We start from the raw sequence: 19,764 nt of genomic DNA, 5'->3' as shown, positions 1-19,764 counted from the left end.
CAGGAGATACGATCAAAATAGACTTGGCATACATTAGGACTGGATATACCTGCATCCTGTCCGAGAAATCTGTTGAGCCAACTTCCTACCTGGTGCTTCACTTAAGCTAACTGGGACCCCTGTTTGCAATTAACCAGGACTCATGGTGCACCATTAAAATGCCCTGCCAACACAACCCCTGCTATTTCTACTGCGGCAGTCAAGGAAATGGCGAGTCTGTGAAGGTTTTTAAACAAACCTGTATACACTTTATTTACATTGCTCATTTTGTAGTGAGAATCAAATGAGGGAAAACTTCAAAGTTATTTAAATGGCAGTCTACCGAGAGCACCCATAGAATGAATGAGGGGGGGATGCAGCGCAGGGCGAAGAATGGCCACTTAACTTGGTGGAATGATCTTCCCTTGCCCAACCCTTCTGCTCAGAGGCAGAGTCTGCAAGGTAGGCCCCAGGTGTTGCAGAAACAAAACTCTTGGTTGTGATGAATGGGGTCTGATATCTCCAGAGGCTTTTCTTGTTTGTAACCAGGTGTCAATTGCAACTTCTTGTTTCTTCCCAGGCCCAGGATCCTGCCTCCTTTGGAGCTGACTCTCTGCTGTTGAATTCCTCCAGGCACTACCTTACCATCCGCTATGCTCTATTGCCCTATCTCTACACCCTCTTCTACCGTGCTCACAGCCAGGGGGACACAGTGGCCAGGCCGCTTCTGCATGAGTAAGTTCGCCTAGCCTAAAGGAATTTTGTTAATGTAACTGGGTGACATTGACTGTATCATCAAATATAAGAGTGAAGGGACTTCCCTGGTGGTCCAGCGGGTAAGACTCTGCGCTCCCGGTGAAGAGGGCCTGGGTGCAATCCCTGGTCGGGGAACTAGATCCTGCATGCATGCCGAAACCAAGAGTTCTCAACCAAGAGTCTGCATGCAGCAACGAAAATCCCTCAAGCTGCAACTAAGACCGGCAGCAGCCTAAATGAATAAACAAATATTTTTTTTTAAAAAAGAGTGCAAATTAAAACAATCCAAACAGTTACTCAGATATATTTTTTTAACTTGAATAACGAGTTGGTATTTGCAAGGCTATTGCTGCCTATGTACTATTTTAGTTATATTTAAGTATTATAGCCTGTTCCCTTTTGGGGAGAGAACTAGACTAAAAGTTGTGGAATTTGGGGTCTTTGTTCCACCAACTAACTCTATACCTTAGACAAATCATTTAAGTTCTTTCATCCTTAGTTTCTTTAGCCTTAATTTAAAGGATTTGATAGCTTGAATCGGATGTTTGCTTTTGTAATGCACCATGTTCAGGCTCTAGGAATGAGCCTGTCATTTACATACTAATAAGAATAGTGTGGAGGATTTCCTGAATGCAGAATTTTTATTGTCAGCCAATGAGTATCTCTAATTTGACTCTGAGAAAAGAACACTTAAGAGACTTTCCTTAAAGCTGGCCACTTAGTATGAACAGATGCCTCTGTATTAGCCAGCAAATAGCTCTGGGGTTTCCAGGCAATCCTGTTTCCGGGCTGGAATCTCGGGGAAGCTGCTGTGAGGCACCGGGGATATTTAAGCTTGGTGGAGATTTGTAGTAGATGAAGGTATGTCCTCGCTTCCTAGCTAATGCTGTGGGACCCTCTGGTGGCTGCAGAGTGAGTAGCTCTGCGGTGGGGTTTGCTTTCTCATGACTGGCCCTGGCAGAATAAGGAGCTGGAAGCCTTGTTTAGAAACCCGAGGATTGAAGATGGTGTTGGGAAGTGTATGGAACTGGCTTGAGACGGAGGCTGTGATTTAGGCGGGGACCCTGCCCCAGTCGCTCATGCCTTTGGTAGCATTTCTCAGGGTTTGAACAGTGAGAACGGTAAGGCTCTGTGTACATGATGCAAAAAAAAAAAAAGAAAAAGCATGAAAATAGAGAGATTTTTCTTCGATTCCATATATATGTGTTGTATTTGTTTTTCTCCTTCTGACTTACTTCACTCTGTATGACAGACTCCAGTCTATCCACCTCACTACAAATAACTCCGTTTCATTTCTTTTTATGGCTGAGTAATATTCCATTGTACATACGTGCCACATCTTCTCTATCCATTCATCTGTTGATGGACACTTAGGTTGCTTCCATGTCCTGGCTATTGTAAATAGAGCCACAGTGAATACTGTGGTACATGACTCTTTGAATTATGGTTTCCTCAGGGTATATGCCCAGTAGTGGGATTGCTGGGTCATATGGTAGTTCTATTTTTAGTTTTTTAAGGAACCTCCATACTGTTCTCCATAGTGGCTGTATCAATTTACATTCCCACCAACAGTGCAAGAGGGCTCCCTTTTCTCCACACCCTCTCCAGCATTTATTGTTTCTAGATTTTTTGATGATGGCCATTCTGACCGGTGTGAGTTGGTACCTCATTGTAGTTTTGATTTGCATTTCTCCAATAATTAGTGATGTTGAGCATCTTTTCATGTGTTTGTTGGTAATCCGTATATCTTCTTTGGAGAAATGTCTATTTAGGTCTTCTGCCCATTTTTGGATTGGGTTGTTTGTTTTTTTAATATTGAGCTGCATGAGCTGCTTGTACATTTTGGGGATTAATCCTTTGTCAGTTGCTTCATTTGCAAATATGTTCTCCCATTCTGAGGGTTGTCTTTTCATCTTGTTTATGGTTTCCTTTGCTGTGCAAAAGCTTTTAAGTTTCATTAGGTCCCATTTGTTTATTTTTGTTTTTATTTCCATTTCTCTAGGAGGTGGGTCAGAAAGGATCTTGCTGTGATTTATGTCATAGAACGGTTCTGCCTATGTTTTCCTCTAAGAGTTTGATAATGTCTGGCCTTACATTTAGGTCTTTAAGGATATGGGGAGGGGGAAGGGTAAGCTGTGACAAAGTGAGAGAGTGGCATGGACATATATACACTACCAAACTTAAAATAGATAGCTAGTGGGAAGCAGCCGCATAGCACAGGGAGATCAGCTAGGTGGTTTGTGACCACCTAGAGGGGTGGGATAGGAAGGGTGGGAGGGTGGGAGATGCAAGAGGGAAGAGATATGGGAACATGTATATATGTATAACTGATTCACTTTGTTATAAAGCAGAAACTAGCACACTATTGTAAAGCAATTATACTCCAATAAAGATGTTAAAAAAAAAGAAAATAGAGATATTAGGTTGAACTATGTTTGATGCTATGTAGATAAAAGCCTCAATTGGGACATGGAATTCAACCAGTTTTATTGGTTGGCTTTTAAGTGAATTAATTCTAACAGTTTTGAGCACAGATATTCTGAAAGCCAAAGTGCCTGGATATTGGAGGATATACTGCTGGTCATCAATGGGGGCATCTTTGAGGTCTGTATTGATCATATCATAGAAAAAGAAAAAAGTAACCCAGGTCTCGCTTATTAAAAATTAACACAATAATTTTATAGTCTACGAAAAAAGAGACTTTTTCTTGTCAAAATCAAAATACAGTTAATTCCCTTCTGTGCCTGACATTTTAGGCCCTCAGGCATATATTATTATAATATATATTATAATATATATTCATTATTGTGGGTAAGTTTTTGCCATCTCCCAGAATTCTCTATCAAAAGGTAGGTATCCTAAAAGAGAAAAGAGTAAAGCTTTTGTCTGCTTTTTTTCGGTGATCAGATCTAGTTCCTTTTGGATAGTCAGCTAAAGTTTTAAAATGTCTTGCTTGTTTTACTTAATTTTTTAAGGGGGATATGACAGATATAATTATAGCCTGGAACCTGCCTAGCAAAGAGATACTGAAATAGGAACTTCTGTCCAAATTGGGGAAAGAATAGGAGGGTGCAGGGGCTAGGGAAAGTGGATCTGCCTGCAGGAGTAGGGAGCCAGGGATTGAATAGGTGTCGCGGAATAATTCTGGGAATTTGCCCCAGGCAGGGAGCCTGCAAGTTTTAGACAGGCTTGGGGGAGAGCTGCCAGAAAGCACTGGCCCACATGTCATTGAACGTTTCTCTGGTCTCTAGGTTCTACGAGGACAGCAACACTTGGGATGTGCACCAACAGTTTTTGTGGGGGCCTGGCCTCCTCATCACTCCGGTTCTGGCTGAGGCAAGTGTTCCCGCTGAGACACGCTGGAGGTCTCTGCTCTTGCCCCTGCTAACTCCAGACTCCTCTCTTCTTGGAACCATTTGTCCTCTTTCTATTCCAAACCCATTTGCAACATCTGTGGCGGGGGCAGCCTTGAAGACGGTGTGTTGGAGTTTGGGGAAGATAGATATCTGATGGGTACACATTTTTGTCTCTAGAAGTCTTTTGTCCTTGACCAAGTTTCCAATCAGTATAGAAGCATCTACGGGTGACTCTGGGTTTAAGAACTGTCCTGTGTGTTGTCAGATTCTCATAGCAGATCATGACTTGTTCCAGGATGCAGAGGCAGGAGGGAGCAGTGACCCAGCACTCACTCTAAGGTCAGGGTGATCTGGGTGTGTTTGTTGTCTCTGCCACTTGGTACCAGTGCCGTCTGGGGGAAATTATGTGCTGCTTCCTCAGCTGTAAGGTGAAATAATAATAGTATCACTGGAGACTGTTGGGAAGATTAAATGAGGTATGCAGTGTAAAACTGGAATTTTAAAAAAATTATTCAAAATCCCACCCTCCAGCCCTGCCCTCTCTGCCAAGCCCAGCTTCACAGCACTGATGTCTCACGGCACTTCTCTTGATACATCCTTTCCTCCAAGCAGAACATGCCTCTCAACCAGTGAAGGGAGTCCCAGATTTTCCTGGTTCATGTTTCATCACTTCTGTGCACCATCGTGTCCTTCTTCCTGTTTTCCACCTGGCTGCAGTTGACTCTGCTAACTGGTCTGGTTTGTGTCTAGAGAGGCTGTATTAGTTTCCTATCGCTGCTGTAACAAATTACCACAAATGCAGTGGCTCATAACAACAAAAATCTATTATCTTACATTTCTGGAGGTCGGAAGCTCAAAATGGGTCTCACTGGGCTAAAATCACCATGTTGGTAGGGCCGGTTGCTTCTAGAGGCTCTAAGGGAGAAATCCATTTCCTTGCCTCTTCCACCCTCTAGAGGCTGCCCGCATTCCTTGTTCTGTCTCCCTGCCTTGCTGTCATCATATCTGCTTCTGTGACTCTAAAGCTGGAATTTTTACCACAACACCTATTTCAATATTATGATTATTATTCCTAATATGGTTCCATCTGGGATTTTTCTTTGAGTGGCAAGGTTATTGCCTTTGTTAGAAGAAAAGCACAAGTTGGTAGAGAAAAGAAAGGCCATTTATGCATTCTCAGTGTGTGATTAAGAAGTTTTATCCCCTTCAGAGGCTGGGCCATAAAGGACAATAGTTTGTTTTAATTTCAGGGTGCAGAGAAAGTGACAGCATATGTGCCTGATGCCGTCTGGTATGACTGTGAGACTGTAAGTAGCTTTGACTTTTCTTAAACTCTTCAAGCTGCATAGACAAGATACGCCAGGGTAGACAGAAACATCTATCCATGCACTGAGGAATGTTTCTGTCGTGTTTGCAGTGATTTCATAGCAGAGTCAATAAAGTGAGACTAAGTCACTCGACATCAGTCATGATGAAATCTGAAAAAGATACTTTCATATACTTTATTCAGCATCAAGATAAAGATGGAAGTAGAATGTCTCATGGGCAAATATTGGGGCCGATGGACACTTTGAGCCTGGTTATAAGTGAGATTCTTGTTCAGAAAACTATCAGTTTGTATAATGTATGTCAAATAGCCTCAGCATGATATATGTTCCCCAAGCCCCCAGCTGATCACAAAACCCGTTGTTCTTAAATTCTTTCCCTTTTCTTGCTTGATGCCTGACTAGATAGCAATTCAACTAGGTGGGAGAAGGAAAGAGCTGGAGATAACTCCACGTGTGGTTAAGAGGTAGCGGTGATGTGCTCGTGGCAGTGTGTTTGATTTGTCTACGTGTGTCAGGGGGGCCGAGTGAAATGGCGGAAGCAAAAAGTGGAGATGGAACTTCCTGGAGACAAAATTGGACTTCACCTTCGAGGAGGCTACATCTTCCCCACACAGCAGCCAGCCACAACCACTGTGGCCAGGTACAGCATGGCTGGGAGTTTCCTTTAAGGGGGAGGCTGACAAACCTAGTTGTTTCTGTTCCTGTCTGTTGCCCATGGAGAAGATGCTGAAGCATTACGTGGAATGTGGGGAGGAAGGGCACGTGTGTGTGTGTGTGTGTGTGGTCATCAAACTCTGTTCCCTGGATTTCCGTGGGCCTCTTCTGGGGAAGCTGTGATTTAAGCTGCATCCAAATGGATTTTGAAAGACCTTAATCCTGTCCTTCCTTAACCCCCTGACTTTCCCCTCAAAACATACTGACTGCTAGGGTGGTGAACCTTCCTAGTTTTCCTAGGAATATGTCAGTTTTAGCCCTGAAAGTCTCGTGTTTTGGGAAACATCTCAATTCCAGGCAAACGGGGTCTGTTGATCACTCCACCTGCCTTGATCAGACCGTCATTCTACCATGCTATGCACTCGAGTCTTCATTCTCATTTCTAGGGAGTGGGGTCCACTTTCCACTCCCCTATAATCTCAATCTCCTGTTTCTTTCTTCCCACTGAGCCATTTCTTTCTTGTGATGCAAAACGGGGTTCAAAAATTATTTCCTGTGCACTTCAAATCTCCTTCATGTCACTCATTTCCCCTTGATGATTCTTTGATGCTCAAATTGTAGACTCCGTCCGTACTAAAGAGGCACACATTCACATGTGTCTCTAAATGTATTAGCTTATTTGCTTTTAATAGATGGAGTTTTTTGGAGGTTAGAAATCTTTTTCTTTCGAACCTTCCTTACTGCCATAATTTTTCAAATTTAAGCTTTTGTAATACTGATGGAAAATACTTATATATCCAAATACCACCTGGTTTCTTTTTCTCTAACTATTCAGCTTCATGCTGTTCTGCACACTGATACCAAAATTGTCTTTCCAAAGTAAAGATCTCAACTTGTTGCTTCCCAGGTTAAAGTCTAAATTCTATCATTAGTAGGTTGTTCGAGGCCAATCATAATCTGGTTTCAAGTCAACCTGTGTCTCCTGACACACCTTACTACACACCTATAGAACAGCCATGCCAAAATCCTTGTTATTCTCCAAACATACGCATGTATTTCCCTGCATTTGGGCTTCAGCATTTATTACCCTTTTCAACATTCTTTGCCTGATACATTCTTTTTTTTTTTTTTTTTTTTTTTTTGTGGTACGCGGGCCTCTCACTGTTGTGGCCTCTCCCATTGCGGAGCATAGGCTCCGGACGCGCAGGCTCAGCGGCCATGGCTCACGGGCCCAGCTGCTCTGCGGCACGTGGGATCTTCCCGGACCGGGGCACGAACCCGCGTCCCCTGCATCGGCAGGCGGATTCTCAACCACTGCGCCACCAGGGAAGCCCTTTGCCTGATACATTCTTTTTTTTTTTTTTTTTTTTTTGCCTGATACATTCTTAATCATCTTCCAAATTGCGCTCTGATTTCATCTGCGAGAAATCTTCCCCAACGACTCCAGCAGAGGGTGTGCTGCCACTTCCAACTTTCTGGTCATTTTAAAATATTTTTTTTTCCCTTAATATTGTTAAGTATTTCAGTCATAGTTATTCTATACTTTGTAACTGAAAATTTTATTATCTAAAATCCTTAGTGGAATCTAAATCTATTGTTAGTTGTTTTTGCCAACTTTCTTTCATGTTGGCTTGTTACCTCATGTATTTAGTAATTTTTTGGTTTTTCAAATGTGGTGATCTCAAGGATCCAAAGGGGTCTCATTCCCCCAGAGATGATTAGCCTGCTCTTCGGTCGCAAGCCAGGACTGCCGTCGACTTGGGTTTCACATTAGCGCCCTTCAGGGATCATGTGTTTAATTTGTCTAGGGCCAAGTAGTGTTTTAGTGGGTGAGTCCTTAAGAGTATGCAGTGTCCTCCAGAATATCTAGGCCACCATACCGCTCGAAGTGTCACTGTGGACTCCTATAAGGATTTTAACTTTTGTGCCACTCTTTACTTTCTGTTTTGACTATTTGGTGAATATGTTTAATCTTTCTTACAATATTTAACGTCATCAATGTAGTTCTGGTCTATTTGTTTTTGTATCTCTTAGACTTCCTAGCAATGAAAGCTACTCAGTACATGCATGTTAAGTGAAAGCAGGTGATTTTGTTGACACTGGAACCTGGCTTGCACAGGGCACAGTGGAAGGCTGACCTATGGAAGAATATAATCGCGGGTGTGAGGGATGCAACAGGAGTAGGAAATCGGGAGGTGGTCTAGAGGAGGGACGAAATAAGGAGAGATTTAAATGCAGTTGCTCCTTCTTTCTCCCTCTTTCTCTATGTGCATCTATTTCAGCATCTTTTGAGTAGTGTTTTGTGTTTTATATTCTGAGTTATAAAGCAGATAATTAGAATGTTTTCTTTTTCTCTCTTGAAATGAACTAATAATAAATCATCAAATAGGAAAATTGCCATTGTATAGATGGACCTGATTGTATTTTCTTGCTTTCTGAGTCAACATGGTTCTTAGGCAGGGAACAAATATATCCCCCTGACTGCAGTTAATACTTCTCCTGCATGTATCAGCTGTAAAATGATTAGGCTGAACCAATTATTGTCTTGGATTTCTTTCTCTTCTAATAGTCTGTATTCAAAATAATAATGGCATCAGCAGGTTTTATTGTAGCTATTGCAGTGATTCTGGTGATTAAATTCTTGCCTCCTTCATGATGTTGCTAATGCTTGGAGCGGTGCTCTCGCCTGTGACTTCACCCGTCCTAGAAAGTGATGCCCCTGTTGATTCTGCCTCTGTGCCTGAAGAAAAGCAGGGCCATCTGCTGCCAGTAACGTGTCCCATTTGAAATCTGACAGAATCCTTCACAACTCATTTAGCAAAATTCTTTGAGTCCCAGGTCTTTGCCTCTCACGTAAATCTTGTTTCTCACAGTCGAAGGAACCCTCTTGGTCTTATCATTGCCCTGGATGACAACAAAGAAGCAAAAGGCGAACTTTTCTGGGATGATGGGGAAACGAAAGGTGAGCACAATGTTGCCGTTTCCAAACCAGCATCTTCGAGCTACTCCTGTGGCTCATTCAGAGGTGGGAGAAATCTCACCAGGCCCAGTGACACTAATCCCTCGAGAGAAGAATTTTGATTTCGGTTGTGCAGTTCAGGAATAGTGGTAGTTAACTAGGACCACAGGTGGAAGGAAAACACATCTCTGCCTCTTAGAATTCTCCCACTGGCCAGCTGCGTAATGTAGGCTGTCATTTTATTATCAAAGGGCACCTGAAAGAAATGTTTTCTAGACTGTTTCTGCCATTCAGTGCACACAACTTCCCTCCAAATACTTACGAACAAACGTGGATGATGTGTAGAACCTACCTGTGCTAGTCAGGCAGTGAGAAGATACCTTTCTAGTGCACCCAAATCTAGCCATGCTTCTTTTTTTTTTTTTTTTTTTTTTTTTTTTGCGGTACGCGGACCTCTCACTGTTGTGGCCTCTCCTGTTGCGGAGCACAGGCTCCGGACGCGCAAGCTCAGCGGCCATGGCTCACGGGCCCAGCCGCCCCGCGGCACGTGGGATCTTCCCGGACTGGGGCACGAACCCGTGTCCCCTGCATCGGCAGGCGGACTCCCAACCGCTGCGCCACCAGGGAAGCCCTAGCCATGCTTCTTAATCTGTCTCCAATACATTAACGATTCTTGTGGCTCAAGCTTAGGAAATAGCTCTGCTTGAGGCATATGCCTTGGAAGTGAACCTTTTCAAGGTTAAGGTAGGAAGGAAAAGGGAAAACGGTGTCTTGGCCTTAGAAACTCTCTCTCTAATCTTGTCATTCTCAACATGTAGCTTCAAGGAGTGCCCGGATGAAATCTGTCCTTCTGTAGTGGGCAGGCCAGAGTCTGACTTGTTTTAATCTCACTTTCAGATACGGTGGCCAATAAAGTTTACCTCTTATGTGAGTTCTCCGTCACCCAAGTGAGTAGTATATTTTTATGAATCTTAAGTGTGGGCTTTTGTCTGACCATTAGCTCATATGTGTTTGTGTATGTGTGTAATTATGTTTGTAGTTTCATTTATGACAATAGGTGACCACATTTCAGTTTATGACTTAACACCGAATAATTGAATCATTCATGTTAGTAAAAAGAGGCAATGATACGGATAAATCAAAGCAGTCTTTTTAAATGAAGTTTAAAAAAATTTCTCTCTCTGTATGTGTGTTTCTCTCTCTCTCCTTTTTCCGCCCCCCTCAGGGAAATAATAAGTTTGTACTTGAGCACACATTAGTGGAGACAGCTAAGAGCCATTCGGAGCGGTTTTGAGTATCCGGTCTAGGATGAAGTATTGGAGTGATTTGAGAATCTGTGTATTTAAGGCAGATCTTTGTACTTAACTGTTTTGCAGAACCGCTTGGATGTGAAGATTTTGCAATCAACCTACACAGACCCCAATAATTTAGCATTTAAAGAGATTAAAATCCTTGGGACCCAGGAACCTACCAATGTTATAGTGAAACACAACGGTGTTGAAATTCAAGTTTCTCCTAATGTCACTTATGATTCTAACCTCCAGGTAAAACCCCATTTTGTTGAGATAGTTTGTAAAGAATTCTTCATCGCTTATGATGTTCCTTCTTGCCAAGGTTGCATGGGTTTCTGAAGGACCAGAGCACACTCTGAAGACTGGGGTGGTGAGTCAGAGGGTTAGGACAGAAAGAAATAAAGAGTGAGACAGAGCTGGGATTAACAGAGGAGCTGCTGAGACATGGGAGGAGGTAAACTGGTCCTTTCATCTCTATTCCTTTATCTGTCCCTCAGTCTTCTGTCCTCTCTGACTGGAACAGAAGAGCGAAGTCAGGAGTGTTGGGAACAGGATTAGAGGAAAACTGGCTCTGAAAGCTGCTGATTGATTGATGCTAGAAGGGTTGAGGTAGGAGGTGGGATTCCCATTAATTAAAATTTTGAGGTGCTTTTTTTTTTTTTTAACCGTATTGAGCTATATAGATAGATTCTCATTCCAACACATACATTTTTAGGAAATATTTTAAGTCAAAGAATTGGATAAGCTTAGCTAATGGCTACTCACTTGGTTAGGTGATAATAATAAAATAATTTTTCCTCACTTTTAATGAGGCCTGAAGTTCCTGAATAGGCTGTAATCAGCTCCTCTGAAATCTTAGTGTTATGAGGAATCCTTTCCCCCCAACACTCCTTGCTACAGCTGCTCCAAAAGATCTGGGATTGGGAGCTGCTGGGTCAGTGTGGTTTGTGAGGGACCGTCCAAATTTGGAGAAAATAAGTAAATTTAATCTTCTACTATAATGATATATTGGTTGCATTTGACATTTTGTCTTGACAACATACATTGAGGGTGCATACATTATAAAGTTAGAAATAAAGTATTATATGGCTAGTTGTGTGTACAGCAAAGTGCAAGCCATTTGAAAGATGCACACGTAAAAATAAACTAATTAAATGTTTGATAAATATATTAATAAATATACAACCAAAGGAACTCTTTTATTGTTTGAATTTAGGTGGTGGAGAAACACATGAAACTATTGGGAAGGGGACAGGCAACCCAACCCTACCTCTAGGAAATGTTAATGTATATATTCTGCCCAATTTCATGTTCAAAGCTTAATGGAGTCATTGAGCAAACCTTTGGAGACATCAGGGCTAGAACTGGACCTTGAAAGATGGTACATCTGGTAGAGATATATTCAGCTGCAAGTGATAGGAGACTCAGCAAAATGGTAGTTTAAACAAATTGGGATTTTTTTCCCTTATGGGATTGGAAGTTTAGGAAGTGGTCAGTTGCTGGCATTGGTTCAGTGGCTCACGGCTGTCAGGGTTGAGGTCTTTTCTTCTCTTGTGATTGGAAATGGTGGCTTAATTCTAGTCACTCTAGCCTTGTTAGGGGACAAATGAAAATAAACAAAGAAGAAGAAGCTGGAAGGAAAAGGGAAAGGTGAAGGTGAAGGGAAGGGAGGGGCAGGCCCTTAAATCAAGAAAGAAATACTTGGCCAGTAGATTTGCACTTACCTATTAATGGCCACAGCTGTGTTCACATGGCTTCAAAAAAATAGTTCTTAATCGAGAACTTTAGTGCTCTAAACTGAAATAGTGAGAAGGGAATTTTACAGAGGGCAGGCAGCTAGCAGTAAGTTCCACGGATAAGCACCATTTTCCTAGGAAGGGCATTTGCTTAGATAAAGCAGTCAAGGTTGAGGTATCAGAATAAGCCAGTCTCGGGACTAAGAATAGCCTTCTGTTAGTCTGTGAGTACGGAATAACTAGAATAGGTAGGATCCACTTTTGGAAGGGGATCAGTTTGGACAGATTAACTTGTGGTCAGATTTGGGAGGGTTTTAGGTGCCAAAATAAGAAGGATCTGATCTAATTCTCAAAGGGTCTCATATTGATCCTTGAATCAATATGTGCCATCGTGAGAGAGTTGTTCTGGGGTGGGGTTTGAGGTACAGGGAAGTGCAAGATGAATGTAGACTGGGGAGAGACTGGAGAAGGATGATAATCCTTAGAGATTTTACGCCTCTAGACAAATGAGAACTTTCACTATGGAAATTACTAATTAAAGAGGAGATGACCATAAGAAAAACACATAGAAAAATATTAAATGTTTGAATTAGTGAATGGGACTCAGAGAAAAGTTCAAGTCTTGAGGCTCTGGGCTTGGGGAAATGAAGAGGTTGGGATGTTAGAAATGGAAGGAAACGTAATGATTTTGCCAACTCAGCAATTTTGCAGTTGGTGAAACTGAGACCCAAGGAATTGAAATAGTTTGTCTAAGTTTCCACAGTGGAATGTAGGGGAGAACCCAGGCCGCACATGATTCTTATTTCTGTGTTCTTGCCCCTACTCCAGACCAATGGGGAATGCTGTTTGGGGAATGGAGGACAAAGTGATGAGCTCAGTATGGGGTGACACCACGTGCTTGTGTGTGCTGTGCTACAAGGGGGCTGCAGAAGAGAGCCTTCCTGACAAAATAAGGAACAGAAGAGGAGTCAGGGGAGGAAAGAAAGGGGTGATTACAGAAGGTTGTAGTTGACCTGATTCTTTTCAAAATGTTATGTACAAATTCTGATAGAATTGTGCCATTTGCCCTGTGGTTACTGGTTAGATCTCTGCCTTCTCTCTCTTTGTGTAAGCTCCAGTGCTATGTTGCTTAGATTGTTGAGAGTCTGGTCTGATTTCTATTTTCTTTCCTAAAAGAAGTTTCAGACCTTACAAGTTCTTTGTCCTGAGGGTACATATGCTTGATACTTTCCCATTCTTACAGGTGGCCCTTATCACAGAAATTGATCTTGTCCTGGGAGGAATATACACGGTGGAGTGGGATGTGAAGATAAGGGATGCAGAAAAAATAGACTGTTATCCTGATGAGAATGGTGCTTCTGCAGAAAACTGTACTGCCCGTGGCTGTGTCTGGGAGGTAACCATAGTGACGGTGTTAACGTACGTTAAAATCCCAGGATATTGAATATAGTTCCCTGTGCTATAGAGTAGGACCTTGTTGTTTATCCATCTTCTATATAACAGCTAGCATCTGCGAGCCCCCAAATCACAATCCATCCCTCCCCCCCCTTGCCCTGGCAACCACAAGTCTGTTCTTTATGTCTGTGAGTCTGTTTCTGTTTTGTAGGTAGGTTCGTTTGTGTCATAGTTTAGATTCCATATATAAGTGGTATCATATGGTATTTGTCTTTCTCTGTCTGACTTACTTCACTCAGTACGATAATCCCTGGGTCCATCCATGTTGCTGCAAATGGCATTATTTCAGTCTTTTTTATGGCTGCATAGTATTCCGTTGTATATATGTACCACATCTTTATCCATCTGTTGATGGACATTTAGGCTGTTTCTATGTCCTGGCTATTGTGAATAGTGCAGCTATGAACATAGGGGTGCATGTATCTTTTTTTTTTTTTTTTTTTGCGGTACGCGGACCTCTCACTGTTGTGGCCTCTCCCGTTGCGGAGCACAGGCTCCGGATGCGCAGGCTCAGCGGCCACGGCTTACGGGCCCAGCTGCTCCGCGGCACGTGGGATCTTCCCAGAATGGGGCACGAACCCGCGTCCCCTGCATCGGCAGGCGGACTCTCAACCACTGCGCCACCAGGGAAGCCCTATCTTTTTGAATTGTAGTTTTGTCTGGGTATATGCCCAGGAGTGAGATTGCTGGATCATATGTCAACTCTATTTTTCGTTTTTTGAGGAACCTCCATACTGTTTTCCACAGTGGCCGCACCAATTTACATTCCCACCAACAGTGTAGGAGGGCTCCCTTTTCTTCATACCCTCTCCAGCATTTGTTATTTGTAGACTTTTAAATGATGGCCATTCCTAACAGTGTAAGGTGGTACCTCACTGTAATTTTGTAAAATCCTCTACACTTAATCTACAATTTCACAAGCATAGCACCAGTGCCTATATCACTACTTAAAATCTATAGAAAGGGCAGACTTCCAAAGTAACCTGAGTTTTTATCTGGATGTGAAGAATAGGTAGGGATGGGAGTGGGACTTTTTAAAATAAATATTTTACATGGAGACCAGGAATGAAAACTCAGGTCACTGCCAAAGAGTATATAAGAAAATGACTGGTTTTATCTTTATCTCCCTGCAAATTGCCTTTTCTAGCCCCTTTATATTTGATCATCTTAGAACTCATGCTGAGCTGGATTTGGCTTTACTTTTCAGGTATCCGGTTCTCCTGGAGTCCCTTTTTGCTATTTTGTCAATGACCTATACTCTCTCAGTGATGTTCAGTATGACTTACATGGGGCCACAGCTGTCCTCTCCTTAAAGTCTTCGTATGCCTACTCTTTGCCGTCCGTACCCGTGAACCCCCTCCATCTGAATGTGACCTACCATAAGGATAACATGCTGCAGTTTAAGGTATGTGTTTACAGTATACGTGTCAAGTACCTACTTGGCACTTTTCATTTCCATTATTTTTTGCTAGTCAAGGTTACAGAACCCTGAAATCAGTCTGCTCTTCTAAGTTAGCCATGCTACAGTGTACTAGATCATTATCCTAAGAGTAATTGGAGACCATTGCTGGAACAGTGACACCTGTTCTAAATTACACTTTGAAATGATTACTGTGTCTGCTGTAAGGAAAGTGGTTGGGAGGACAAGAGTGGAAAAGGAGAGACAAGTTAGGAGGCTACCAGTTAGGAAATCCAGATGAGGGACTGAGCTTAAACCAGGTACAGAAGGGAGATGGAGAAGTGGACATCTTCGAGAGAATGAGAAGTAGCATTATGGGATCTGGTGGTTAATTACAAGTAGTCTATGAGGGAGAGAGAAGCATCAAGACGATTACCATGTTTCTAGCTTGTGTCTCTATATGGATGGTGGTGACATTAACTGGGATGGGAAAACTGAAAAGCTTTGAGTTTAGGCAAAATAAACTGATGAGTTCAGTTCTGAACACTGAATTTGGGATATATGAAATACCTGCAAGAGTGTACTGATCTCTTTCTCTCCCGTGATTTCATTACATCTCAGGACAAGCGATGGGCTGTTTTTGATATCATTTTCACTATTGAATTGTAAGTTTCTCAAGGACAGGAATTTGTCCCTTCATCTCTGTGCTCCTGAAATGTAACACAAAGCTTAGGAGATAGTAAGTTCTCAGAAGTTTATTGGGAGAATAAATGAAAGACTCAGGCCAGTGTGGCATTGCTTGAAATGTTCTTGACAATCTGATATCAACCTGGACAATGAACTCTTTCACATCTTCTAATGTAGGGATGATACTCTTTTATCTTCCTGTCCTCACTGTAACACTGGCATGTGGTAGGCGCCTAATGGGCTTGAAATAAATGAACTTGATCAAGTTTCCGGGTTTAATTCTTTCCTATTCTACCTCCTGATTATATAGTAGCCTCTCCAAAATATTTGCCTCTTTCTTTTAATTCTCTGTGCCTTTGCATGTATATCTCTGCCAGGAAGCACTTGATTTTCATTCTGTGCTTGTTTAATGACTGAAAAGCTTTTTAAGACTCAGCCTTTTCCCTCATGAAACTGTCTCAGTGTTCCAGAAACATTGTTAGGCATTTCCTTTCCTATAACCTCACAGTACTTCTGTATAGCTCTACATTAACACGTATCACTCAGGTAGTGTGGGCACCTCTCTTTCACTTTCCATTAGTATGTGGACTTCTTACAAGCAATAACTGTGTCTTACTCAGTTTAGTAATCCATGTGTCTAGTACAGTATCAGGTAAGAATATAGTAGGTACTTAGTGAATCAATTTAGACCCCATTTTTAACAAGGACGTCTATGATTATTTTAATCAAGTAGAGTTCATGTTTTTTGGGGGGGATTTTATTTTCAGTTCGGAAATGTTTTCAGGTATTCGCATACAGTCACACACCCACCCACCATACACAAAGTAATAAAGAATATATTCATAAATTCCAGACTGATTTCCCAAGGTAGAACCAATATCAAAGGAATGTGCTTATGTAATACAGGCTTTAAAAATGAGATATGACAGACTCAGATCAAAATGGTAAATGTGACATTGTTCTTTGATTTGTTAATTAAATTTCCAGTATCAGGAGCTTAAAGAAGACAAACGTAGCGTTCAGACTCCTTGTCAAAGACATCAAGTTTCTGCTAAGAGTATCGGTTTCAAGACAACTATACTTGCCTAAAATCTATTTCCTCTGGTCCTAGATTTATGATCCCAACAACCGCCGGTATGAAGTTCCCGTCCCTCTCAACATACCCAGGGTTCCATCCAGCACCTCTGACAGTCGACTCTATGATGTCCTCATTAAGAAGAATCCTTTTGGGATTGAAATTCAGCGGAAGAGTACAGGCACTGTAATGTAAATGGCGCTTATCCTGGCTTGGAACTGATGATTACCTGTATCATTGCCAGGTCCATTGTCCTTGGAGATATCTTGCTCAAAACAACACACTGTCCATTTCCAGATTCATGAACAAGTTATTTCCTTCAGTTCTTATGAGAAATCTTTAGTGCCCTGGGAATAATTCCTGAGGCAGCTGCATGTACCTAGGGATTCATTCAACAAGTGTTTGTGGGGTGCCTTCTCCATAGTATGTGGTTATAGAAGATGAGGTCTCTCTTTTTATGACAAAAAATACTCAGAAAGTAACAAAAATAATTTAAGTTAAAATATGTAGAGGTTTAGATAGTGACAACTGCTATGCAGGAAAAAAGAACAGGGTAATTGATAATTACGGGGAGGTTACTGCTTTTGATACTGTGGTCAGAGGTGGTCTCTCCAAGGAGGTGACATTTGAAATAGGACCTGGGTGAGCAGAAGCAGCCTCCCCCATGGAGATGGGGGAGGAGTGAGAACACTTCAAGCAAATTGAGTAGTCAGTGCACAGACCAAGAAACAGGAGCAAACTTGCCTTATTAAGGGGAAAAACGTCCAATGTGGTGGCAGTAGTCTCGTAAGTAAGGAGGTGAGTTGGGGGAGATGAGGCTGGGTTCCAGGTGGCTTCAGATCAGGAATGGCCTTGAAGACGTCACAGGATGTTTCAGTGAGAATCACTGAAGAATTGCAAACAGGGGTTGACATGACGTGAGATGCTTAAAAAATAATCATTCTGGAGGCTGTGTAGAAAAGGGACTGTAGTGGGGCAAGGGTGGAAACTAGGCCTGCTGTGCAGTGGTGGCAGCTGAGGTGCTGAGAGTGATTGGATCTGGCATTCTGGAGGGACCACTAGAAGGAGGTAGTGATAGAGGAAAATAGAAGAAAGAACTGGCTCCTGGGCTTGTATAGCAAGGGAGTCTGATTATTTTAATCGTATAGACTTTATGTTTTGTGTGGGAGGTCAGCGGGGGTTCTGGGTGGGAGGAGGAAATCAAGAGTTCAGTTTCCCTGAGAAGTCAGTTGCCTGAAGCTATTAGAGCAGCCCGTTTCTTTTGCAAACGTACCCTTCTGTGTTGCAGTTGGGACTCTCAGCTCCTTGGCTTCACCTTCAACGACATGTTCATCCGCATCTCCACGCGCCTCCCCTCCCAGTACCTCTATGGCTTTGGGGAAACTGAGCACACAGCCTTTCGAAGAGACTTGAACTGGAACACGTGGGGAATGTTTTCCCGAGACCAACCCCCTGGGGTAAGGGCAGAGCCCGTGGGGTCTGTGTCTTTGCCTCTGTCCGCCCGCACTGTATGCTTCCTGCTTCATCTTTGCAGCACTCAACTTGGATGGTCTAGGCAAGTGGGCCAGTGCTCAGGTTTCTCTGTTTCTTATGTGTTTATTTCACAGAGAAGACGAGACACACCTTATCAATCAATCTGTTGAGTTTCCTTCTCAATCTCTGTCTTTTTTCACCCTTTGTCTTCTAACCTCCTGCCACTTCTCCCCATGACTCTCCCAGTACAAGAAGAATTCCTATGGTGTCCACCCCTACTACATGGCACTGGAGGAGGACGGCAGTGCCCACGGGGTGCTCCTGCTGAACAGCAACGCCATGGGTAAGGTGATGCCGGCATCTCCCCTTATTTTTGTGAATCAGTCATCCTTGAGGAGCCTAAGAATGTGTTTGATCATGTTGCCCCTGAAGTCAAAATTATTATCTTGTGGAGAGTGCTTTTTATTTTTTTTCTTCATTCTCTTTAGCCTTTCGGTTTATTTAAGTTCAGGAATGTGCAGTCATAAGAATTAACTCTTATTTGGCGTAAACAACGTAAGAAGGGGTAGCAAAACCAAACAAGTCCCAAGTATCCTGGAGGTCAGCCAGTGGGAGCCGCTAATATAATTTGAATTAGTGAGGAGGCCGTGGGTCAGAGCACTCACTCTGGGGGTACGAGGGTGTAAAGAAAATGTGCGTGGTGTATTGGAAAGGGTGTGGAAAATCAGGAAGTGTGGTTAAAAAGCATGCTTGTGAAAACTGGTGAGATCTGAATATGGCCTCTACCTGAGCTAATAGCATTATATCAACATCAGTTTCCTGGTTTTGACGATGTACAATGGTTATGTAAGAAGTTATCGTTGGGGGAAGCTGGGTGAATTGTCCGAGAGAACTCTTAGTGCTATTTTTGCAACTTCTTGTAAGTTTTAAACTATTCTGAAATAAAAATGATAATAACAATTTTAAAAGAGCAGAAGGACAAAACATATAATAAGGTAATCAGTGCATGAAAGGGAAGAAAATCTAGGCACAGATTACCCTGCAGACCTTCACTTAACTTTTAAAATTCTGTGTAGGTATAGTACAAAATACCTTCTCTCAGTACTCTACAATAAGGAGGCATAGGAAGAGGGAGAATGTATGAATTTCAGGGATAATTTCTCACTTGAAGGTGTCCATATTGATTGGTATTTTCCTACATTTCCAGATGTGACATTCCAGCCCTTGCCTGCCTTGACATACCGTACCACAGGAGGAATTCTGGACTTCTATGTCTTCTTGGGGCCAACTCCAGAGCTTGTCACTCAGCAGTACACTGAGGTAGGAGGGAATTCAACTGGTTACCAAGTACTTATACAGCACATTCTGTAGTTCTTAGATGATACTAGAATTGTTGGTCTTTCTGGGAGACAGGTAGGCTATAGAATAAGGAACCATAAATACATCCTGATAACCATTATATTCGTAGGCTCTCAGAGCATTGCAGAATATCAGAAGGATCAATAGTAGTGGTGCCACTGGTGGTAGTTGGCAGTGACAGTGGTAATAGTGGTGATGGTGGTGGTGGTGACGGTGGTGATGATGGTGGTGGTGATGGTGGTGGTGGTGGTGATGG

General features: G+C 42.4%; 1 protein-coding gene across 1 annotated transcript in view; it reads left to right on the top strand.

Annotated features, from left to right (window-relative positions):
• Positions 1-19,764, top strand: part of MGAM (maltase-glucoamylase) — a 105,828-nt gene that overhangs the window by 59,171 nt on the left and 26,893 nt on the right. The window contains exons 18-30 of the mRNA XM_067041974.1: positions 560-714; positions 3,987-4,071; positions 5,342-5,398; positions 5,935-6,059; positions 8,947-9,035; positions 9,930-9,979; positions 10,409-10,576; positions 13,304-13,456; positions 14,723-14,920; positions 16,713-16,867; positions 17,965-18,133; positions 18,396-18,492; positions 19,357-19,469. Of these exons, the coding sequence (XP_066898075.1) occupies positions 560-714; positions 3,987-4,071; positions 5,342-5,398; positions 5,935-6,059; positions 8,947-9,035; positions 9,930-9,979; positions 10,409-10,576; positions 13,304-13,456; positions 14,723-14,920; positions 16,713-16,867; positions 17,965-18,133; positions 18,396-18,492; positions 19,357-19,469 (1,614 nt within the window). The remainder of the gene's footprint in view (positions 1-559; positions 715-3,986; positions 4,072-5,341; positions 5,399-5,934; positions 6,060-8,946; positions 9,036-9,929; positions 9,980-10,408; positions 10,577-13,303; positions 13,457-14,722; positions 14,921-16,712; positions 16,868-17,964; positions 18,134-18,395; positions 18,493-19,356; positions 19,470-19,764) is intronic.

This window comes from Kogia breviceps, chromosome 9 (genome assembly GCF_026419965.1).
Source record: "Kogia breviceps isolate mKogBre1 chromosome 9, mKogBre1 haplotype 1, whole genome shotgun sequence".
Taxonomy (NCBI): Eukaryota; Metazoa; Chordata; class Mammalia; order Artiodactyla; family Physeteridae; genus Kogia; species Kogia breviceps.
This window is presented reverse-complemented; position numbering and strand designations above follow the sequence as displayed.